This window comes from Psittacula echo (genome assembly GCF_963264785.1).
Source record: "Psittacula echo genome assembly, chromosome: 1".
NCBI lineage: Eukaryota > Metazoa > Chordata > Aves > Psittaciformes > Psittacidae > Psittacula > Psittacula echo.
Genome location: NC_137735.1, coordinates 78,806,575 through 78,830,227, shown reverse-complemented (window position 1 = coordinate 78,830,227; position 23,653 = coordinate 78,806,575). Strand labels below are relative to the sequence as shown.

Genomic DNA, 23,653 nt, shown 5'->3' with positions numbered 1-23,653 from the left:
ATCCATCAATGCTGAACCTCGGGGCTATTGGCTGAGTCCCTGCTCCCTTGAGGTCTGTTCAGGCATCTTTTTCTCTGGGCTGCATCCCTGGGCTGGTGGTCTGGGTGCCAGCAGCTCCAGCCTCTTAACATGGGCTGGTGGCCTGGGTGGCAGCAGAGCAAGACTTTCTCTGTGGGGTTTTGGCCTGAGTGAAAGCTGCTCCAGGCCTTCTCCGTGAGCTGCTGGGCTCAATATCGAGGATTCCAGACCTCTGTGGGCTTGAAGGCTGAGTGGTAGGGGCTCTACTCTGTGTCCCTGGAGTGGCTGTCCTTCTGACAGGGCTCCAAGCTGTGTCTCTGTTTCTCTGAGCCCCAGCACTGAGCCTACTCCATTGTGGGGTGTCCATGTCCGATGTGGGGTCTCTGTGGCGGCAGACTGGCCTCTGTTGCCCTTCTGGGAAGAGGTGGCAAAGTGGAGTCTGTTTATGGACAGAACTGCAGCAGCAAGGGTAGAGCCAGAGTACTCTGCACTGTCCCCAGCAAAACCCGCCCATGCCCCTATCTCACTGGGCAGCTCCATGCTCCAGGAGATAAAGCAGGAGCTGAAGGAGCAGGTGAGGTGCAGGGTGAGCTCCCACCACCCACCAGCTCGGTGGAGTGGTCCTGGCAGGGCTTCCAAGCCACATCCTCTGGCTGGCTGGGGCCATGGAGCCTCCACGGCACCCAGGGTTTCTGACTGTCCCATCTCAGAAGTGCTTCCTTCTCCCCTTCCTGCAGCTGGAAGAGCTGAGGGCAATGGTGCAGAGTGCAGGGCAGGAGCAGGCAGAGAGGCAGGCAGTGTGCCGCATGTGCAGGGACACCAGCACACAGGTGGGAAATCTCCTGCAGCACTATAAGAAGCTGCAGGAACAGGTGGACTCCCTGTTTTCGAGGCAAAAAGAGGGCAAGGTGGAGAAGCAGAGGAGCCAGGTAAGGAGATGGTGGCATGAGAGGCTTAGGAGGGGGCTGCTGGGACCACCCCTCCCCCCCAGCTGGTTGTGCTTCAGTGTAATGTGGGGGAGCTCCTGGCTCCCCCCCAGATTGGGTTGTACAAATGAGCAGCGTGGAGGGAAATTCAAGCCATGCTGCAGATGTCCTGCTGGCACTGAGAGCCCGTGGTCACCAGCCCAGTAAGCAGGGTCTGTCCCCGTAGGGCAGCCATCCCCCCCTTGCATGGCACTACCTCCGTCATGGAGCAGGGCCAGAAGGTGCTGAAAGGGCATTCAGGCCACCATCCTGCAGGTACAAAGGGAGTGCCAGAAGCTCAGCTCTGACATAGGGAACCTCCTGAATGACAGCCACCAGAAGCAGAAAGATATTGAGGTAGGCGGCTGAAACCCCCGTGGGGTCAGCGCATCCTGCAGGCAGAGCCCAGGCTGTGGGCCACAAGGGATTTGTCCCTCTTCCAACCTGCTCACAACCTGTCAGGTTCAAAATGCCTTTTACGGAAGATTTTGAGTGGTGGGAGAAGCAGGGGCTGTTCCTGCTACAGTGTCATGGGATGTCTTCTGTGTGGGAAGGCTCTGTTCCAGTTCCTGGAGAGGCTGGAGAAGGAGAAAGTGAACAAGAAGGCCCTGGAGCTGGGAATGGACCAGGTATGACTTCGAGGGTTCCCGGCTCCAGGCAGGGTGTCCTGTGCAAGCTGACAGATACCCCTTGTCTCTTGGGAACTAGGCAACAGGGAGAGTAGATTTCTTTGGGGAGAGTAGATTTCTAGCCCAGCTGTGGGTCCCTCACCAAGCCCCTCTGTCTTCACATCCTTTGGGTTGGTGGGACTGATCCCACCGAGGTGATGGGGCCACGCAGCCATGAGGGGCAATCTAGCCCTGCTGGAGGAGCGTTTCTGCCTCTCCCCTGCAACGAGTTGGCCCTGCGTGCTGCACCTCCATCCTTTCCCCACCACCCTCTTGCATTTCCCTGTTGCTAGAAAGCAGACAAAGCTGCCCTGGCTGGCAAAGTCAGTCACACCCCGTCTGAGGCAAGCCTGAAGCAGCTGAATGAGAGGAACCAGGAGGTGCTGAGCTGGTTGATGGTCCAGGAGCAGGGGCTGCAGCAAGTCCAGCAGCAGCTGCAGGGAGAGATGGCCTCCAAGGTGAGGGGTGGCTCATCCCTGCCAGGCAAAACTGGCACCTTTGGGGCTTGGTCGCCCAAGGCAGTATCCCTTGAGGATTCCCGCTCCCCACTGTTCTCTGAGGACCGTAGTGCACCATGCTGGGGCAGCTGCCTGAGGGAGTGTGTCTGTCTGCAGCTGGACTGCAAGGAGCTGGGGCCTTTCTGGCAGCAGCTGGATGAGCACTGGAAGAGAAGCCTGGAGCAGCTCAAGGAGAAGGCACAGCTGACAGAGGCTGACAGTGAGGCTGGGATTAAGAAGTGAGTGTGATGGGGACAGTCATGGCTTCAGGGACAGCTCTCGCCCATTTCCCACTTTGTCCTTGCCATCACCCCCAGTTCCCATGGTGCTCTGGGTGCCCACGGCAGTAGTTCCCACTGATGGTGGTGGCTTTTGGAGCCAACATCCAACTGCTCTCCCTCATCCTCCCCCCATTCTTCTGTAACCAGCCAGCAGGCTGGGACCTTGCTGGGGCGCTAGAGGATAAACCAGGCTCAAAGCCAGGTTTCCCATCTCACCCAGCCCTTTTCTCCCCTGCCCAGGCAGCTGTTGGCCCATTCCTGATGCCTGTTCTGTGACCGGCAACTCAGCATGAGGGTTTCTGGCTCATAAATAGCACCTGTCACCGGAGCATCGGGGGGCTGCATGGGTGAGATGGGGGGGAGGGGTGCTGACAGTGCTGCATGATAGGCACAGGGTACATGGAGTCTGTCTGTGGGGGGTATGATCCTGCTGAGACCCTTGCAAAGCCCTACCCATCAGTGGGGAACGGGGACTCCTCCATGAGGGCAGGGTAGTGAAATGCCATGGGGTAAAAGCCGGTACAAGATTTTGGGGCACTGCCCTGAGCTGGGGTGGATTGTTTGTGCCCTACCACTCACCAGTGGTTCTTGGCTTCCTCAGGTCCATTGTGCCCATCCCGCCTCTGCCGTCACTGAGCGCCCCAAGGTACTGAGAAAACCCATTGTTCCCTCAAAACAGGGTAAAGCAAGAGATAGGGGACATGGGACCCCTTTTCCCAGGAGATTCAGACATTGACCAGCTCTACCATATCTCCAAATGCCTGGGTAAGAATAGCCTGTCAGGATCCTCATACCTGATTACTAATGGAGGGGTCAGATACATTTTGATGGGGGGAAGGAAGGTTTTGGAGGAAAGGCTGTTTGTGTGTGCTGAACTGTCTCTGAGAGTGGGTGCTCTGAGCACCTTTTACAAATGGGGATCTAAGAATTCATGAGTACAGTATCAATTCATGGCAGACTATAGCCCTTGAGGGTAGTGCTAACAAAGTGTTCCAGCCTCTTAAATGTTTCACCAGACTGTCCTGTATTTCTTCCATGGTGGTTGCTTTGTTTGTGTGATTCCAGGTAATTTAATTCCAAGACACCAAGAGTTATTCTATAAAAATCGCCTCTCTCCTGCCATGAGGTTGCCTGAAGTGAAGGAGGCCAAATCTCTGGACAAATGCTATCCCAGGCTCCCTGCTGCAGTGCTAGATTTAGCCAAGGTAATTAACTGGTGGTTTACTATGAACGTTTCTTTGTTTACTTGTCCTTGGGGAGCAGAATACAGCCTACAGAAAGGGCTGGGGCTGTTACAGTGGCTTTCTCTCAACTACCCATGCATGAGCAACTGTTTGGGTTGGTGGCTTAGTGGGGCTGCAAGCTTACAACAGCAACCATCCTGGGTGACTGGGAAGACTAAGCCAGCCATCTCCAGAGCCAAAATGGTCAGTGCATATCCTCCAGGGAGGATTTGTAGCATATAGTGCCCCACTGATCAAGTTTTCCAAGGAGATTTAAAAGGTGAAGAAGGACTGGTGTGTTGAAAGCATCAGCTGATCTTTTGACTCATCTCCCAACAAGCTTTGCCCCTCATCTGCTACTTAAGTGGATGCTTTGTAGATCATAAGCTTACTTGTTACTGGCTAGCAGAGCTGTGTGGATACAGTGTTTTCTGCCAACCCTACTTCTGTCTGCTGGTGGAGGCACTGCAAGGGAGCATGCTTGGATCCCTTGCTGGTGGAGGGATGTGTTTGCTGTGTGCGAGTTCGGAAGCCTATAACTTTGGAACAGACTCTGGAGAATCCTTCCAGGGAGGTGGGGGTTTGGTTTTTTTTTTGTCCTTTCACATAGTAGTCTGGAGCTGGGCAACTAAAACATCCTAAAACCCACGTGGCTGTATTTGAAATGGCTGATGGTGAAAAGAGAGCGTAAAGCCTCAGCCAGACAAAAGTAACTGAAACAACGGAGGTTTACTGAGAGCAGAGTGACCCGTGCAATGAGTCGCTGTGAGCACTGGTGATTAGGATGAAAGCAGTCAGATCTGTGTTTGCTACACAGAATGGTTTTGGCAGTGGTTGGGCTCATTTCAATATAACAGGTCCTAGAGGGGAGAGATTGAAGTATTTTCTTGCCTTCTCACTCACAAATGTTAAAGCCTTTGTTTCATTTCTAACGTATTTGCCTTCTCCTGTTTACCTTGCTTTGACAGAAGTGTTTGCAGGTTGGCCTACACAAAAGACAATCCTGTGCTGAGCTCTTGGAGTGCGATTTCTTCAGCAAGGATGGATTTGCTGAAAGGTAAACAGTTCCTGTCTTACTCAAAGCAGACTAGTATTAAAAGGAGGTTAAGCAGCTGCACTTAAAGATTTTATGCTGGCTTTGCAAAGCTGACAGCTGTTGGATGTCTTGGTTTTGTTTGGGTTTAGCCTTCCTGGAAATAGGAGAACAGTTGAAAGGTAACACAGTGCAGCAGCATGTTTGCCTCATTAGCTGGTCATGATGCTAATTCATCAGTGTGCACAACCAGCAGCACGCCATATTGGGTAGCTTAGTCTTACGCTGTGTGCGTGCAATGTGTCTGCATCCACACCAGACTGGGACACAAACACCTTCATTGCTGTAATCTGAAAAGCATGTGCTTGAAAGATTTTCTTTGTTTTAATGGATACATCATTTTTGGCTGGCTTCTCGTTAGTTAAAAAGGCATGGTTGGTTTGGTTACTTAAAAAGCTATCAGAGCCTGGGCTGAACACCAGCTGATGAGGATATTGAGATTAACAGAAGCCCTTTTTCTTTTTTTCTTTTTTGTTTTTTTCCTCATGTGGAACATAGATTCGCTCAGGAGCTTAAATTAAAGATTGAGAAAGATGCCAGAGACCATCAATTACCAAAAAAATAAAAAATCAGCAAAAGGGACAAAGATGATGGCTTAAAAGAAAGAAAACTCCTTGGTGTCCAGGTTGGTCCATCTTTGTTTTCCAATATTATTTTTTTCCCATGTTTTAAAATCAGTATATGCAGCAGTGTTAAGTTCATAGCAAAAATATAAACATAATTGTCCATTTCATTAAAAGGAAAAAAAAGACTAGATAAGTGTGCTGTGCCTCTCCTTTGGAGGTTACTGTGAGTCGAAACAGTGCTGAAGAGCTTGTAACCCAATTCAGAGGAATACACTGTGCCTGTGCCCCCACAGCTCTGACACCCAGCACAGTGCAGCCTGTGGGCTGTTGTGTAGAAGTTGTGTGCTGTTGATTCTAGGTGATTGGCAGTTATGAGGTTGCTCTAGTGCTTGGCTCAGCAGTCTGCAAGTGGCTGTTGGGCCAGTCCCTTGCAGGTAAACTACATTGCACATACAGAGCTGAAGGGAGAATCCTTTGGGAATCATTAAGTCATGTTGAATCGCAAAAACATGCTTGTATGCTGCTGTTTACCTGTATTAAAGCCCTGCTTCCAAAATTACATATTTTCCTATCAACCAGAAACCAAGGAGTAGAAGTTTCAGAGTGACTTTGAGGTAACACTGGTTCTTACTTGATTTATTTGTAAGTGACGTGGGATATGGCTGTTCTTCCTCCATAATTTCCTGTCTAAATCAGATAGAATATCCTCCGTCAGATCCTATTCTAAAGTGACTTATTTACAGAGGGTGCTGGAACCCTGGCAATTCTCCTGTTTGATGGAAAACAGAGGTTTTCTACTAAAACCAATTCCATCTCCATCAGATCCCTGCAGAATCATGCAGGTTTAGGCTTTTGACTTCTTACTCCTGCATGCACTGTTCTAAGCTACTTTGTAAGCATGACCGTAAGGGACAGACCATGTTTTTCTTCCCAAACAGGATTTTAGCATTGAGCCAAAGAGCAGAGATGCAAAGCTGTTCAAGGCGAAGCACTCGAAAGCTGATGCAGAGAGAGCAGACCGATCCTCCAACCTGAGCTCCCTGTATGACAGTGCAATCAACCCTTTTAAAATAAGCTCTCAAACCTGTCTCAAAGATTCCAGCAGCAGCTTGCACTATGTCAAGAATGCAGGCATAGTTATCCCTCCCATCAACCAGAACTTTTCTCCCACTGCAGTTGGGATGGATCCTTTGCCTGGGAACCTTAATTACGGGTATGGGAGCAGAGCTAGAGGAGCTCATATCCATCATCCCTGTTGCTGAGGGACTGAAATGGCCTGAGAGAGGTGCAAGGTGATGATGGTGGAAACATGTGATGTGTGTTTGGGATGGGACATGGATAGGAACAGCCCTTGGATGGAGAATTGTCTTCACCTCAAGCAGCTGTGCATGTGTTTCAGCCCTGGGCAAAGCTGCCATGGCACTCGGTTTTCTTTGGCTTGTGGCTTGTCCTTTGGGCCAAACTTCTCTGTTAAGTGAGCTCACAAAAGGATGTTGTCCCTGTGAGGCATCTTCCTAAACATTTCACGACAATGTTTATGGATGTCTTGCATTTGTTGTTTTTATTTTCACCAGTTAATACGAAGTTTGGGGCATTTTTCATCACAAAGTTGACAAAAAGAGTAAAAAATACTTGAACCCATTTCTAAGGCAGTGGAAGCATTCTCCAGCAGGCCATTAGTGTAAGCTTGACCCTGGTAAGTCATCTGCCTTTCCCCCTTGGCAAAGCAAAAATCAATTCTGAACTCAAGTACATGTTTTCTTGTCAAGAATCCTACCTGTTGCAGCCTTCACCATGTGGAGTCTCCTACGTTGGAGATATTCAAGGCCCGCCTGGACAAGTTCCTGTGTGATGTACTCTAGGTTACTCTGCTCTTGCAGGGGGGTTGGACTAGATGATCTTTTGAGGTCCCTTTCAACCCTTGGGATTCTGTGATTCTGTGTGTGACTCCCAACTAGAAATACTCTATTCTTCCCCCTTTTTGACCTACAGATGTGTTGTCTTGCCTATTGAAAGACATAGAGGTCTTAGAGTAATTTTATCTGAAAGAATACTCAGCGGAAAAAAATGTGTGGTTTTGTTTGCTGTTTTGCTTTTTTTCCATTGGGTTATTGTTACCTCTTGGTGCTCAGGATCTTCCAAGGAGTCTGCTGTACGTGTTGGAGTTAGTATCATCCTCTTGCATGTGGGAACTGCAGTGCTGAGCTTAGGGTTTTTACTGTCAGAATTGCCTCTCTTTCTTTGCTGAGGCTGGGCAGAAGGGACTGAGGGAGCATAAATTGGGGAGAAGAAATAGGGAAGGAGATAAGGTGCTTTGGAAGTGTCTTCAGAGCCTGCGCTCCAAAATCTCACCACCTTTATTGGAACCATGTCCTGTACAGATGGGCTTTACTCAGGGCTCTGACTACAGATGTGATCACATACCTGCCCTTGCAGGGATTCTCTCTGGGGCCGAAGGGACCACAAGGCACCAGTGCTGCATGTGCTCCTCATCTGTATGAGTGTATTTGTCAAACTATGTGATATGGAAGAAAGGAGAAAAAACATTGGGATGGGAAGCAATCCTGTTAGTAGAAGTAGGGGAATAAGAAAGTTGTCTCATCTGTGAAGCACACAAGTGTAGGTGCACGGTGTTAACAAGGTAATAAATCAAAATAAAGGAGGATTATAATCAGGGAGAACCTCTGTGGTTTTGTTAGCCTGCCCATAACATCATTCTGCTTTGCTCCTCTTAGTGCAGGTGGCTAAAAGGGTGGGAACAGTCCACCTGAGTTACCAGTGCTAAGGCTGTGAGTTCTCTGAGGAGGGAGGAGGATCTCTCACACTCCTGCCAGCGCAGCGGGCTGCCATGGAAGGGGCTCATGCACAGCCCCAGGGCAGAGCTCACACTGCCATTCCTGCTGGATTTCTTGCACACAAAACAGCTCCTGAAATGTTGACCTTCTGGTCTTGTCTGAGAAGAATAGTGGCTTTTGGTGTGTGACAAGGGCAGATGCTGGTTTGGAGGATTTTCAGAGGAAGCTGCACTTTCTTTTGTTGAACTGCTGCCCTCTTGGAGGTTTCTTTTCTAAATGAGTAGTGAAGAGAGTAGATGGCTGCTAAATGTGCCTTGGTGCACTACCAAATATGTGATGGAAAACACCTTGGCCTTGAAAACATTTGTGCAAGAAATACAGCATTTAAATGCCTAAGTGTTCCCAGCTGTTCCTCTGAAACCCTTGCTAACACTCAGCAGCGTGTGTGACCTGGTGTTCAGCAACTTCCCCCAATGCGCTCGTTTGGATGGTTGTCTTTTGGGTGTTTAAGTGGGCCAGTTGACTGGCTGCTCTTAGTGGTGAAGGAAGAGTATCAGTGTGAACTGACACACCAGCAGGCAGTGGGTGAGATGGGTTGCTAGTGGCAGGGGAAATGGCCTCTGAGCACTCAGTAGCTCAATGAAGTGCTCAATCCCTTAAGGAAACATGGCATTTGTGTGTAGAACTTGGCATAGCAGGTTGTGGGGAGAGAGAGACGGCATCACTTTTGTCTTGGGACTGTTAGGAGACTATTTTTGCTTAACTGCCCCTAGTCAGATCTGCAGTGTCCCTGCGTTGCTCACAACACTGTTTTCAGCTGTCACAGCTTACCCCACTGCACGATAGAGTCGATTTTGGAACTTTAACCGTCTTTCCCATCAATGTGGAATATGGTACGGATGTTATTGTCTTTAGAGCTTTGTGGCTATCCTGTGTGTTGATGTGCATGTTAAAATTTGTAAATAAAAGGATATTTAAATCCCAAATCCCTTGGTATGAGTGCAAATGCAAGCTGTGCTCACTTGGTCTTCCCTGGAGTCAGTGTTGTGTCAGCTCACTTGTAGTGGCAGCATTACCTGCACTGAAAAATAGGACTTTTAAATCCATTTTTATTTCATAGTTGATACCAAGTTTCTTGCAGCCATTTACAACTGCAGGTTCCCCTCAGCAGCATTCACACAGCACATCGCTGACCATGGCCAGGGGCAAACACAACCACTCTGCTTGCCTAAAGTGGACCTTCTGAGGATTTCCCAAGCCGAAGATGGATGGAGCAGCACCTAGTCAGGATACGGAGCTTCTTGTGGTCGCAGCGGGTCCTTGCACACGCCAAACGGCTCTTGCCGGAACACAGGCAGGGAAATGACTCCATTCTCTGTCTGTTGGCTGCGTCCCCTGTGGTGCATAAAGATGTTGGGGTTTGTTATTTGGGGAGGGGGGGACCAGGGAAGAGAGTGGAAAAAAGAAATGTTTTAAGGGAGGAGGGGAAAGGAGGAAGTTTGGGGGGAAAAAGGAAGTTTTCTGGCAGGTGGGAAAGGAAGGCTGGGCTGGGGAAAGGGTCTGGAGAGGGAAAAAAGGTTAGGGGGGGAAGAAGGTTGTCGGGGAGAGGGGACAGCAAGGAAGGTGTTAGGGAAGGGGAAAAGAAAGGAAAGCTTGGGGAGGGAAGGAAGATTTTAGGGAAGGAGGGGAAAAGGAAGATTTTTAGGGGAGGGGGAAAAGGTGGGTTTTGGGGAAAGGTTTGGGGGGGGGAAGGAAGGTCTGGGAAGAAGATTTTAAGGAAGAGGAGAAGGAAGGTTTTAGGGAAAAGTGGGAAGAAAGTTTTGGGGCAGAAGGGCGGAAGGTTTTAGGGGGAAGGAAGGTTTTAGGGCAGGTGGAAAAGAGGGGCTTTTTTGGCGGGGAAAGGAAGATTTATGGGGGGAAAGTTTTCAGGGAAAGGGGAGGAAAAGGAATGTTTGTCTTGGGAAAGTTTACGAGGAGAGGGGGTGGAAAAAAGCTTTTAGGGGAAGGAATTTTTTTGGGGAAAGGGTTTTTTGGGGGGAGGAAATGAAGGCCGAAGGTAGAAGAAGGTTTGGGGGGGTGAAGGAAAGTTTCTAAGGGGAAGGAGAGGGGTTTTGCGGGATGGCAAAAAAAAATTTAGAAGGTGGTTTTGGGGGAAAGGAAGGGTTTAGCAGAGGGGGGAAGGACAAGGCCTGGAGGAACTTGGTCAAGTAGAGGGCGTCCTTTCCTGTGGCAGGGGATGAGAAGCGGATGAGCTTCCAACACAAACGATTCTAAGGCTTAGGGAGGGGGAAGAAGGACTTAAGAAGGGTACAACACCCAAAACGTTTTTAGCGAGACGGAAGGCTCTGGGAGGGGCGAACTCAGTCTTTCAGGAGGGGCTCGCTTGCGTCCGCTACTTCGGCAACGGTCGCGGCGGGCGGGGCGGAAGCGGCGGGGCGGGGAGAACTATGGCTGCGGCCGGGGAGAAGGGCTGTGAGCACTACCGGCGCGGCTGCCTTCTGCGGGTGAGGCGGTGGGGCAGCGGGAGGCGGTGGGTCTTGTCGCTGGAGGCGGTGGGTCTTGTCGCTGGAGGGTTCATTCCGAGCCGATCCGTTCTGTGCCGTTCGTAGGCGCCGTGCTGCGGGAAGCTGTACGCCTGCCGGCTGTGCCACGACGGCGCCGAGGAGCACCGGCTAGACCGCTTCCGCGTGGCCGAGGTGAAGTGCACCCGCTGCCGCCTCGTGCAGAAGGTGGGTCCGCTGGGGAAGAGTGCACCGCCATGTTGGGGGGGGGGGCGCCATGTTGGGGAGTGCCAGCCGCGCTGCTAACGACCCTCTTCCCGGTTCCTCCTCGTCTTCCCCGTGCGACGGCAGGTCCAGCAGCGCTGCGAGGGGTGCGACAACCTCTTCGGCGAGTACTACTGCGGGATCTGCCACCTCTTCGACAGCGACAAGAAGCAATACCACTGCCCCGAGTGTGGCATCTGCAGGTGCGTGAGGGGCCTGCGGGACCGATGCACCCTGCTCGGGTGAAGAGCGGAGCGGGGAGGGAGCCGGCCCTGGCCTGACGCTTTTCTCCTCAGGATCGGGCCAAAGGAGGATTTTTTCCACTGTTCAAAGTGCAATTTATGCCTGAGCTTGAGCCTTCGAGGAAAGCACAAGGTAAGAATACACCTGTTAGCTCTGTGTTCTAAAAGGAAAACACCCTGAAAGTGAAAGCTGACAGTGCCTTGTCTCCATCCGAGGCCACATGAGCAGAGGGAGCAGCAGGTTCTCTTTTTCTAAGTGCTCCTAAGGGCACCACTGAGCACTTTGGTTTGCCTTTATGAGTAGTTAGAGCTACAGAAAATAAACACCTTGCTTTCTTTCTCTACTTTTTAAAGGAGCTGATCTGAGATTTGATTTGATTGTTGATCTGAGAGCGTGTCAGTTTGAGCTCCTCAGCCTGCTGCAGTATAGGTAAAGCCAGGCTGCTTGCAGAAGTTCTGAGAACCCTTATGTGTATGTTCAAGCTGTTTGGAGTTTAATATGGTTAGCCACCTGTTAGTTAGAATCATATAATAGTTTTGGGTTGGAAGGGACCTTCAAAGGTCGTCTAGTCCAACCCCCCTGCAGTGAGCAGGGACATCTTCAACTAGATCAGGTTGAATTCTCACAACTTCAAACCTAAATTCAAACAGTAATGTTTCATACATATTTTCTTATAATTTTTAAAGTATTTTAGAATTTAGGAAAAAATATTCATGTAGTAGAATAACTTTTTTTTTTTTTTCCTTTGGAAAGTGCATTGAAAATGTCTCCAGGCAGGACTGTCCGATATGTTTGGAGGTGAGCTGCTGCTTTTCGTGTCACGGGTTTGTGCATGGCGGTGTTTTTTACTCCAACTGAATTAATTTCCTTCTGTCTGATGCTTGCCTTGAAACAGGATATTCACACATCTCGTGTTGGAGCGCACGTGTTGCCTTGTGGTCACCTTCTGCACAGGTGAAGCATTGCAGATACTTGAGAGAGGGGAATAGCTGCTGCCTAGTGCTTGGTGCTTCAGCAGCACTACAGGCCTGGTTAGTCTGTATCAGCTACAGACAGCTGGTTTCTTAGGGGGACCCACATGGTAGGCATCAGTCTCTGTTTCATTGGGAAATTCTTTAGGAAGGTTGTCTTCCTCGAGCAGCAAACTTCGGTGGTGGCAGAGGGACCTGTGTACTGTTCATTCTAAGCTCTCCTGTGCTGAATTTCCTTCAGTTACTACTTAAATTTCAAGAAGTCCCTCCTTGGTGCAGGAAGCAGTTGCATGATAATTTTAAGAGTTTGGTGGCAGCTCAGCTGTGAAGTTTTAGATTGTTCCTTTAAGACATCCTTGTCTCACCCCCCCCATTTTCTCTGTGCACTGAGTGAATGGCTTCCCTGTTTCACGTAGGTCTCTCCAGACTAGTCTTCCAGCTCCTGAACTTACCTTGTAATGCACCACACTCCATTTTTTAAGCAGACTTGAACCACACAGACCTTTTCATAGTATTGACTCTTTTCCTTCATGTTAGAAGACCTTAGAATGGAATCAGATGTGCTGGGAAGCTTTCTGTTCACTTGGACTCAGGCTGTTTTTTAACTTCTGCTTTGGGGCACACTTCTGTGTGCCTTTATTCAGTCAAAGTGTGTTACTAGTAGGTGATTGCATTCTTCTTAGTGAACTTCTCACTGTGTTTTCTTTTCAGAACATGTTACGAGGACATGCTGAGGGAGTAAGTGTTTCTAAATGTCTCTTAATATTGTTGTAGTCCAAACAAATTGCTTAGAGGCAAATATTGTGATGCCAGTCCTGTACTAAATAACTTAAAGCAGACTCATGAAGGGATAAGGGGCTTTTAATTTCCAGTTCTGCTTGCAAGAACTTCTTGATTTCATAGAATCAAACTGGTTTGGGTCAGAAGTGACCTTAAAGCTCATCCAGTTCCAACCCCCTGCCATGGGCAGGGACACCTTCCACTAGACCAGGTTGCTCCAAGCCCTGTGCAACCTGGCCTTGAACACTGCCAGGGATGGGGCAGCCACAGCTTCTCTGGGCAACCTGTGCCAGGACCCCACCACCCACACAGGGAAAAATGTCTTCCTAAGATCTTATCTCAGTCTCCTCTCTGGCAGTTTAAAGCCATTCCCCCTTGTCCTGCCCCTACATTCCCTTGTCCAAAGTCCCTCTCCAGATTTCTTGTAGGCAAATTTATGGTGTTTTTCTTCAGTGTAATATGAAACTTGTCCTTTTTGGTGGACTTGTTTCATGACCCCGCTCCATCTTCTGATTTAGCCTTTTTTCCTCCCTGCAGAGGTTACAGGTGTCCTTTGTGCATGCACTCGGCTTTAGATATGACAAGGTACTGGCGCCAGCTGGATGATGAAGTAGCTCATACTCCTATGCCCACAGAATATCAGAACGTGATGGTGGAGGTAAGAGATGAGACTTGAAACCATGACTCTACTCTTAGCAGGTCTGTGTCTTTTTACTATTGGCAGTAGAGGGCACTAGGAACTTGTCCTGGATCAGAATTCAACCGGATGCTTAAGAAATGACGAAGAAATGTCATGCGTGGGCTTACAGTATTCATTTGCTGGCTTTATAAATACCAAAAAAAGAAGCAGCCCCCACCTGCACTCCAAAAATACCCCAAAACTACAATCTCAGTGGTGCAGCAGAGAAACAGCTTGGTCTTTGGAAGTATCTTGCTTTCTCTGGTAGTGTTAGGTGATGTCTTAGTGAAAAGCAGGGACATTGTTTTTAACAGCTTGGAGCTTTGTGTTTCAGAGTAAGATTGGTGGATTTTCTGTAAAAATCTGAAGCTGTTGCTTTGTACAAGGCTAACACACAGAGACAACTTCTGTTTTCTTTAGGTTTTTTTGTTTTAATTCAGAACCATGAAACTCATCATGTTGCAGGTAATGCTGCATTAAGCAGCCTAGGTCATTAATGTTTTAATTGCATCTGCTGTGGTTTAGATAACCCATCCTGCTAGGGTTTTTTTTGGAAAAAATCTCTTTCCTGTCTATTTTGAGAAGAGCACTTGCTTGCCTGCCTTTGGTTGCAAACCAGCTAATGCTGTTAGTGTGCCCTGACTTCACCTGAGGGTTTCTCAAATGGTTTCTGATGTCAGGAGAAGAAGCCAATAGGTCTGTCCCTGACCTATGCAAGGAGTCACCTAAGGAGTAAATCCTCTGTGATTACACAGTGTGATCTGAGTGTTACAAATGGAAAAGTTAAATCAGCCCCAGTGTCTTTAAAAAGGAAGACGTTTTCTGCTTTGTCCCCAGTGGCAAATGAGTTCTGTGGTTGCTAGAATCATGGTCATAGTGTACTGCTGAGCGTCCTGCTGGTGCTAAATCCTCTCTCTGTCTTTTCTGCGTGCTTAGATCCTTTGCAATGACTGCAACGCCCACTCTACAGTGCAGTTTCATGTCCTAGGCATGAAGTGCAAAAACTGTGAGTCGTACAATACCACCCAGGATGGAAGATGCAGCCTTTCTTTGGAGGAGCAGTGACCAAGACAGGCTCTGGACAAGGAACACTCCACCTTGGAAGAGACTATTTAAAGAAAAAAAATTAATAAAAAGCAAATAACCTACTTGTCAGCAAAAAATTATTCCAAATCATCATGGCACAAGTGAAGTGGTTACAAGATTTAATTCATGCTGGTGCAAAGGAGTTCTGGTACCTGTGCCCTCTCCCCAGTACGTGAAGCACGGCATGGGCAGGCCCTTCGGGAGCTCCCCACCAAGTGCTTACTCTTTAGAGAATGACACCCTTCAAAAGGGCTGTTTGCTGCATTGGAGACAGCCTGGAAGAAGAACTACCAGGGAGAATGAGGAAGGACAAGCAGCTGATGCAGCAGATGGTGTTCTGGGGTGGCTGAAGGTTGTGAATGTAACAGGAGGTGGAGGTACAGCTATTCTGGTGGCAGCTGTTGGAGAAAATGAACTTGTGAGAGTGGCCTTTTTACATAAAGCTGACATCCACAAAGTTTTATGCCAGTACCTTTTGTTCCTTCTAAATGATGCATTTGTTCTAGGGCCTGTGAGCAAGTGGCTGCTGAGGGTGAGCTGGCAGAAATGGCATCCTTGGGTGATGAGCACCCTAAAGACCTAGCTGCAAGGCCACACTTCTTCCACAGACACCCATTTCTTCCTCATTTTGCTTTATTCCCTTACAAAGGCTGAGGTGCTGTGAGGTTTAGACACACAGTGTGATGTTTTGATGGTTCAGTAAACGAAAGTGAAGCACATATATTTGTCTTGTCAGGATTGGCATCGAGCTGAACTTGAGACATTTGCTAAAGCAGCAGCAGTTCATAGGCACTTGAGCAGTGCAGGGACCAATTTTTTTGTGGTTTTGGTTTTTTGGGGTTTTTTTATTTTTTTACAATGGCATCTGATTTCATTTGCAGGGAGAGAATGGAGGAGTGCTTTTAGAAAACAAAACCCAACAAGCCTTCCCACCTTTCCTCACATAATATCCTGCCTAAGGTGTTTTGCAGTTTAAATATTATAGCAAGTTCTCCTCTTCTGAGAATTTCAGAACATGCAAATAGTTTCCAATAATGAAATAAAATAGATTAAGTTACTCTTCATGGAGCTACTTTTTTCTAACCTGTATACCAGCAGCTTTTCTTCTTCAGCTGATGGTGCCCTTTTGTGTATGAAATACCAGGAGTGGTCTGGAGCTTGCCTTTCCTGGAGTCTCTCTTCTGAAACACTTTTCTCTCTGCTGTAAATCGATGTAAACCAGCATCTCTATTAAAACAAGTCACGCCACAGGCAGTGTGCTTGCTCTCTTTTTACTCTCTGAGTAAAATTCCCAACTGAGTTTAAACTGTGATTCAGTACTGAGAAATAAGGGGTTGATGAATGGCTATGTGACCCGTGGGTCTCTGTTATGGAAAAGAATGGTCTTAATAGCCCAAATATTTCTGTAGGATGAGAGGATGGTGTCCCCCTAGAACTGAGGGTGACTTTCTCCACCCTCCATGGCATTTTGGATGACCCCACTGTGGGGAACCATATTTGGGCTACATCAGCTCATCCAGAGCCCGTAAAAAGCCTCAGGGCTGGGCTGGAGGGGAAGCAGGGTTTTGGGTGAGGGAGCAGGTAAGGCTTCCTTCTGTGATTGTGGAGCTTTTGGGGATGCTTCTAGGGAAAGGTGTTCTTTGAGATGTTTGAGGCACCATGTGGTGGCTTCTCCCTCGGGGCTGGTGTTAAAATGATGGAAGTGGTGGGGACTGTGTTGTCGTCAGAAGTCACAGTGCAGAAGGAGCGTGGCTTGGCTCCATGCTGTCTTCCCATCTTTGCATGAATGGGGCTTGGGGTTGGATGTTCTGGGAAGTGCCTTTCTGAGGGGATTACAGGCTGGGAAGGGGCTGGGTTGGCTATGGGACTGTGAGTCCCTGCTGTCGACTAATGAGTGAGGTGTTCCTTGGTGCTGCCATCTCTGCTTGACCTCAGGCTCCTGTAGATGATAAGAAGGAGTCTCCTCTTGTTCGTGGATGACACTTTGATTCCTCCATTGAAGCTGCCAACAAGACTCCCTGCTGCTTTGGAGCGCCATCTAAGTGTGTATTGTCACCTGGGGACTTTGCTTCCTTCCCTGAATGGAGACCTGCTCTCAGGTAAGCCCTGACAGGGCTCGTATCAGCCTGGAGGAGTTGTCACCTCAGAGCTTTGGGGTCTTGGGATGTGACCAAGCGTTTCTTTAATTGGGAATAAGCAGCAGCCCTGAGTGTGCAGGGGAATTTGAGTGCCTGCTGCCAGCAGAGCTCATACCACCACCATTACCACCACTGCTGCCCAGGGCTGGAGGACATGGCTGAGGGCACCTGCCTCCTGCTCCCCAAAAAGCTCCAGTCCTGTGGTGACAGCCAGCAGCTCAGCACAGTTTGGCTGCTCAGAAGCATGATGAAAAGGATTTGGGTGATGACATGTGTTTTCAAGGTGCTTTTCTTGCTCGAGTGTTGCTGCCCAGGAGGTGACTTCCCTGTGACAGTTAAAGGACAGGCAGGATTAAATGAACTGTAAATGGGATAAAAATGTGATGTCACAGGATGTTTTTGAGATAAATCTCAAAAAAAGGAAAGTTGAGGTTTCTGTATTATTAAAGCAGTTATAGAATCATAGAATGGTTGAAAAGGACCTTAGTATTATCTAGTTCCAGTAGTCCCGTGATCACACTCCTAGCTGATGCCTGAAAAGCAAATGAGCTTCCATGGGCTGGGATTTGGGTGGTAGCTGCAGAAGTAGAGGTGGTGTGGAGATGTGTTGGGAGATGAGTTGGGAAAAGAAACAGTAAATTCCTGTTTCTGTTAAAAAGCCGCTAGTGAATGGATGCTCAGAGGAAGGTTGGGAAGCTCTGTCTAGTCCTGGTTTTGGGTTCCAACAGTGGGGCAGGCTGTCTCTGCAGATGACTGTCCCCATCTAGGTGATGAGTGCTTTGGGTGATAAAGAGGTGATAAAACACTCTTTTGGCTTGCTCACAAGCAAGTCTTGCATGACATAGGGTTGTTGAAGGTCCCTGTCTGTGAGAGAGTTGGTGTAGTTCAGCCTGGGGAAGAGAAAGCTCCAGATAGACCTTTTAACAGTCTTCCAACGCCTAAAGGTGCAAGAAGGCTGGAGAGTGGCTTTGGACAAGGGCCTGTAGTGACAGGACAAGGGGGAAGGGCTTTACACTGCCAGAGGGGAGACTGAGATAAGATCTTAGGAAGTTCTTCCCTGTGAGAGTGGTGAGGCCCTGGCACAGTTTGCCCAGAGAAGCTGCAGCTACCCCATCCCTGGCAGTGTTCAAGGCCAGGTTGGACAAAGCTTGAAGCAACCTGGTCTAGTGGAAGTTGTCCCTGCCCATGGTAGGTGGTTGGAACTGATGAGCTTTAAGACCCCTTCCAACCCAAACGAGTTTGTGATTCTGTGATTTGTCAGCACCCGGTAGCTGTTGCCTTTAGAAGGTGGGGAGATGCTGAGCAGATCTGAAGTGCTGCTGTAGGACACAGGCTTTAACTTTCCTTTTGCGTGTCTCTTAAGGATTTGCACTGGCAGGTGGAGATATGGCGGCTGTAAGGTCCACACTGTCCTCTTGGAAGCTGGGAGGGCTGCACTGGCAGCCCAGTGCCTTTGCTGATGAGCCTTGGGGCAGGGATGCTGTTACCCCTCCGGGTCCATCACACCTCATACTTCTTCCTGGCAGGACTCCTCCCTCCGAGAGGAGCGCTGTGGCCATGAAAGCCTGTGTGGTGGCCATGCAGGACATGAATTTCTGCATCTAGAAGCAGCAATCCAGTCTTAATAAAGAAAAAACAAACAAACGAAAAAATAAACTGGAGCTGGCAAATTCTCCCTGTGAGCAGCTGCCAGGGAGAAACAGATGCAGCAACTTGTTCATTAACTTGATGAAATACATCTTTATCAAGATGCATTGTTCCAGGGCTGCTGAGTTCCTGACCTGGCAAATGCAAGTGGGGACAACTAAGGGAGGAGTGGATTGGTTGGAGTTGGTGGATATACACTTATGGTGGGTGTTGCTGTTGGGGAGCACAGGGGAACAACATGGGCTCGTCACTTGCCAAAGCTGAGGTTGAATTTCTGCCCATCTTGCAGTTCCCATTTCCAGAGTGTTCTGCTCATTACCAGCATACCATTTCCTGTTTGTGGGATGGGGTTTTGGTGGTTTGTGTTCTTTTTTCCCTGCAAAAGTACTGTTCATTCAGCTAAAAAATAGTAACATGGAGCAGATGGGAAGCCAACTTCAGAAAACTCCAAAGTGAAGTAGCCTTTGAGTGTGTTGCTGATTGTAAAACCATGCTGGTCAAGTCCACAGGCAAACAGATTTGATGGTAAGTGTAAGTTAATTTTATCCCAGCTGGAAATACGTCGATTTGGATTCCAACCACAAGAGGGGGCTTAAAGAAAACCCTTAGTTGAGCTGAGCTTTGGGAAGCAGCTCCCTCCGCAGCTGGACTTTTGTATTGAGTTGAGAAGGAAAATGATCTTGGGGGTGGGATCTAGCTGATTTTGACCTTTTGCTGTCTTGCTTTTGGAATTTGCCTCTGCAAAGTGAGGGGGGCAGCTGGGGAACCTGATGCCACCAGCTGAACCACTTTATTGTGCATTTAACTTGGCAGCAAGCCCTGAACTCCCTTTGCCAGGGAAATAAATGGTATTTCACAGCAGAAAAACGAATGGCTTGCAGAGGTGATAAAGATAAATGTGGTGGATAAAGACAGTCAGGGAGCTGTTGTATGTGGTATATGTTGTAAGGTGCTGCACTGAGCTTTGCTGCCCTTATTCATGGAGATGCCAGATACAGTCTCTTCTTGGGGGGGATAGGAACGAGAGTCATGGAATCCTGAAATGTTTTGGGTTGGAAGGGACCTTAAAGCTCATGCAGTTCCAATCCCTTGCGATGGGCAGGGACACCTTCCACTAGACCAGGTTGCTTCAAGCCCTGTCCAACCTGGCCTTGAACACTGCCAGGGATGGGGCATCCATCCTGGGTAGCAGTGCCGTTGTGCAAGGTGGGTATCATTCCCGCATCCCTGGGCTTCATTTCCGTCCTCCCAGAGTCTAGCGCATCTGGGGATACTGGTCCCCTGCATCCTGGCCCCTCTGCTTTGATGGAGAGGGGGTTCCCAGTTTTGGGTGGAAGTATGGGTATAATGACTCTGGTGTGGTTTTGTCTTGCTGGCAGAAAACAGGTAAGTGTGCTTTCATGGCCTTGGGTCCAATAACACCATTCGGGGAGGGAAGTTTAATTGCATATTAAACCTCCTGTACAGCCTTCCCTTCCTGTGGGCTCTTCTCGAGGTGATTGCATGCCTGGGGATGGGTTGTGGATGCAAGGCTGGAGCTGGAGGGGTGCTGGGGAGGTACCCCAGAGCGGCAGATGCTCAGCTGGTGGCAGTGGCTGTGAAACTCAACCCTAAGCTCTATGGAAGAAGCAGCAGCAGCAGCAGTGTATTTTTAGTCTGCATCCCTGGGAAGTGCTTGGGGAAAGGCAGGGAAAGCTCTGCAACTGGACCCTGCCTCTTGGGTGGGAGAAGACACTTCCCAGAAGCTCTGACTTTCCCTGGGGCCAAGGCTGATGTCTTGCACCTGCCTGGCTGCAGAGAAATTGTCTGACTTTTTCTTTCCAACTGGAAGCAACACAGTTAGGGAAAGGCTCATAACGTTGCGCTGTTTGTAACTCAGAGGGTTAGCAGAGCATCTGCCTTTCCACCTCCAAGTAGGGTTAGCTTCATCCAGAGCTGTGCTGGGACCTCCATACTTGAAACACGGTGACTTCCTTTCATTTTCTCCTTGATGGTCCCTGTTGGAGTTGGGAGACAGTTCGCATGTGGGACTTGTAACTTTTCTATTTACACTGCTGTGAAATAGTTGCTCTCTGGCACTGGAATGGATTTCTGTATCTTTAGCAAGGAGCTGGCTCTGATCTGGGTGGCAGAAGCTGGAGCAGAGCCTCAGGGGGATCTTGGGGTGCTGGCACCCCACTTTCCTCCTCTTGCTCCTCTCCTACAGCTTCTGAGGACAAGAGTCCCTTGGGGCGGATGGTGTTGCAAGTGCAGGTCATATAAAATCATAGAATAGTTAGGGTTGGAAAGGACCTTAAGATCATCTAGTTCCAACCCCCCTGCCATGGGCAGGGACTCCTCACACTAAACCATGTCACCCAAGGCCTCATCCAACCTGGCCTTGAACACCACCAGGGATGGAGCATTCACAACTTCCCTGGGCAACCCATTCCAGTGCCTCACCACCCTCACAGTAAAGAATTTCTTCCTTATATCCAATCTAAACTTCCCCTGTTTAAGTTTTAACCCATTATCCCTTGTCCTGTCACTACAGTCCCTAATGAAGAGTCCCTCCCCAGCATCCTTATAGCCCCCCTTCAGATACTGGAAGGCTGCTATGACGTCTCCACGCAGCCTTCTCTTATCTCAGCCTGTCTTCATACGGGAGGTGCTCCAGCCCCTGATCATCCTCGTGGCCCTCCTCTGGACTTGTTCCAACAGTTCCATGTCTTTTTTAATATTGAGGACACCAGAACTGCGCACAGAACTCTAAGTGAGGTCTCACTTAAGCAGAGTAGAGGGGCAGGATCACCTCCTTTGACCCGCTGGTCATGCTCTGCCCACTGAGCAGATGGGATACGGTGAATGGAAGAAGTCTGGGTGCTCTGTGGGGAAGAACATGTTTCTAAACCTGTGGAATAATTGCAGAATAATGGATCATCTGAAGCCTTGTGAGAAATGGTTAGGCCTTCAGCAGTTATTTTTTTCTAGTTGTGGTCCATTGAGATCCATGGGGGAGGTAGCTCTAGGCTGGCTGCTGTGGCCCTCTTGGGATGGGAAACCCCTCCCAGGCTCTGGTTTCATAGAATCACAGAATGGTTTAGGGTGGAAGAAACTTTGAAGCTCATCCAGTTCCAACTCCCTGGCACAGGCCAAGGCCCTGCCCAACCTGGAGTTGAACACCTTGAGCTTTAGCCACAAGGTTTAGCAGGAGAGGGTGAAGGTGTTTTGCTGACAAGATGTTTACTTATAATTTTAGGGGGGAGTCGGAACCTGTATTTTTCTCTATTTAAACACTGGGAACTGCATCATCATCACCACTCAACCAATCCAAACAATAAAAGGGCTAGAAACAGAAATGCACAACTCTTGCTACAGCATCCATGAAGGTGAGTTGGATGGGCTGAAAGCCAAGTGGTTTTAGTGGAGCCATGGGAGCTGAAGGGAGAGGGTTTCCCTGAGCTGCCCAGTATTTGAGAAATGACCTTTGAACAGGAGCAGCATCCAAAGGTGACAGCAACCCATTGGTGTGCACTACATGGACGATGGAAACAAATCCAGTGGTCCTTGCATTGCCAACTTCCCAGTGGGTTTTGGGTGAGAAGTTGCTTGTTGGAAGCTGGAGCTGTAGGAAGGTGCAGTGCAAGGACAAGGGGATGCCTTCAACTGAGGTCTGAGCTGCTAACGTGCCCTGCTCTCACCCAGGGAGTAATTACTTCATCTAATGAGCATTGTTGCTCCTGGAAGCTGCAACCAAGAGCTATCATTAATCCATTAATTTCACAAAGAGGCTGAGAAGATGACACTTGGAAATATGTTGATGAGATATTAGCATATTCATAAATGAGCAAAACAAAAGCACAATTAGGGAAGGGAGAGGGAATCTGGAAATGGGGGTGGCGAAATCATCGTGTGGCTCCCTGGTGAGGGCAAGGCAGGAGACCTGGAAAGGGATCACATTACCCGCAGTGCTGCTGCCCCAACGGCTGCGGAATAGGATGTTCTGCACAGAGCTATGTGAACTATGTTTTTCTATATAAATAAAATATCTCTGAGATTAAATTGAGCCAAAGAGGGGTGGAGGAGGGGTGGAAAGCCTCTGGGAAAAATGGGGCTTGCTATTTTTGTAAATAAAACAAATTATTCTCATCTTTCTTAAAAAGAGAATGGAAAAGGGGGAAAAAAGGCTTTTTGAATAGCATGTTCTGGCTATTTTTTCCCTTCTTCCCTACCGCAATAGTATGGTAAGACAGCCATCCCTGGGTAAGCTGGAGGGTCTGAGGTGAGAAGATGAGAGGGGTGTTTGCAGCCCTCGCATGGAACACAAGCATCCTTCCTTTAAGGGCATCATTCTCCGCCATAAAGTGCTTTTTCCGCATGGCAAGTGCATCCACGATTTCTGCCCTGTGCGTCAGCCCTGGCTGGCATGCAGTGCTGTAGCCATAAACACATTATCCATGTCACAAGGTGGATGTGTTATGAATAAATGCAATATAGAGTCTGGAGTGGTCACCTGAAGAAGTCCCTTGGTGTGGTCTCAGCCCTGTTTTCCTCTGCTCTGTATCAGAGCTGCCTGCACAGCATCCTTCCTCTAGCAGAACCCAGCTCCTGGTACCTCTGAAATTCCCCAAATCCGTTTCAGGAGGGCGTTGCCTTCCCTTCTGCAGGTCTGAGGCTCAGGTGATGGGCTCAGCAGCTTGAGGCACGTATGGAGGTGGGATGTCCATCCTTCATTGTTTTATGTTACCTGTTCAGTGAATGTGTTAGGGCAGAGGCTTTGCCTTGCTGCTTATACCACCCCTGGGTATAAGCAGCAAGGCAAAGGGACGGGGGGGAGCAAATAAAAGGCACTGGGAATAGTTTCTGGTCCCCAGGCTCTTGTGAGGAATCTCTTTTCACCCTGGGATACCCCCCAAAATACCTACAGCTTCTTCATTGCATTGTAGGCAAAAGAGATTCATCCATTTTAAGCATTCAAGGGTAGGGTAGAGCAGGAAAGCAGCCCCCATGTGCCAGCCTTGTGGGCCTGCAGCTCGGCAGTGCTGGGGATGAGATGGAGTCTTTGGGTTTTGACACTGATGTAGAAATGAAGTGTGAATGTGCATGTGGATTTAGCCCATGCTGATGAGGCTCTGTGTTAATTTCTTGGACAAACCTTTCTCTTAGAAACTCTCAGTATCCTGCAGATGATGCCTGATTTCTGTTCTCCTTTGTGAATACGGAACTTATTCCCCTGGGGATTATATTTCTTTTTAAGTG

General features: G+C 48.8%; 1 protein-coding gene across 3 annotated transcripts; it reads left to right on the top strand.

Annotated features, from left to right (window-relative positions):
- Nucleotides 1-10,519: 10,519 nt before the first annotated feature.
- On the top strand, nucleotides 10,520-22,011 carry RCHY1 (ring finger and CHY zinc finger domain containing 1). 3 transcript variants are annotated; one of them, XR_013957082.1, is made up of 10 exons: nucleotides 10,520-10,610; nucleotides 10,716-10,835; nucleotides 10,959-11,074; nucleotides 11,168-11,246; nucleotides 11,868-11,912; nucleotides 12,010-12,068; nucleotides 12,797-12,823; nucleotides 13,403-13,523; nucleotides 16,566-16,729; nucleotides 21,654-22,011. XR_013957082.1 is itself a non-coding variant. In XM_080619817.1 (9 exons), exons 1-9 carry the CDS (start codon nucleotides 10,554-10,556, stop codon nucleotides 14,536-14,538), a joined length of 630 nt encoding a protein of 209 aa, XP_080475943.1. In that variant the 5' UTR covers nucleotides 10,520-10,553; the 3' UTR covers nucleotides 14,539-15,838. The 3 variants fall into 3 exon arrangements, 2 of the variants coding, with proteins under 2 accessions (XP_080475943.1, XP_080475942.1); XM_080619817.1 differs by lacking the exons at nucleotides 16,566-16,729; nucleotides 21,654-22,011 and adding an exon at nucleotides 14,533-15,838; XM_080619816.1 differs by lacking the exons at nucleotides 16,566-16,729; nucleotides 21,654-22,011 and adding an exon at nucleotides 14,481-15,838.
- The last annotated feature ends 1,642 nt before the right edge of the window (nucleotides 22,012-23,653 follow it).

Bases quoted from the DNA above. Each gene is read 5' to 3' on its own strand.
- RCHY1 (XM_080619816.1), top strand. From the start codon at position 10,554: ATGGCTGCGGCCGGGGAGAAGGGCTGTGAGCACTACCGGCGCGGCTGC. The intron at 10,836-10,958 runs GTGGGTCCGCTG...GTGCGACGGCAG, and splicing joins GCTGCCGCCTCGTGCAGAAG to GTCCAGCAGCGCTGCGAGGG. The intron at 12,069-12,796 runs GTGAAGCATTGC...TTTTCTTTTCAG, and splicing joins TGTGGTCACCTTCTGCACAG to AACATGTTACGAGGACATGC.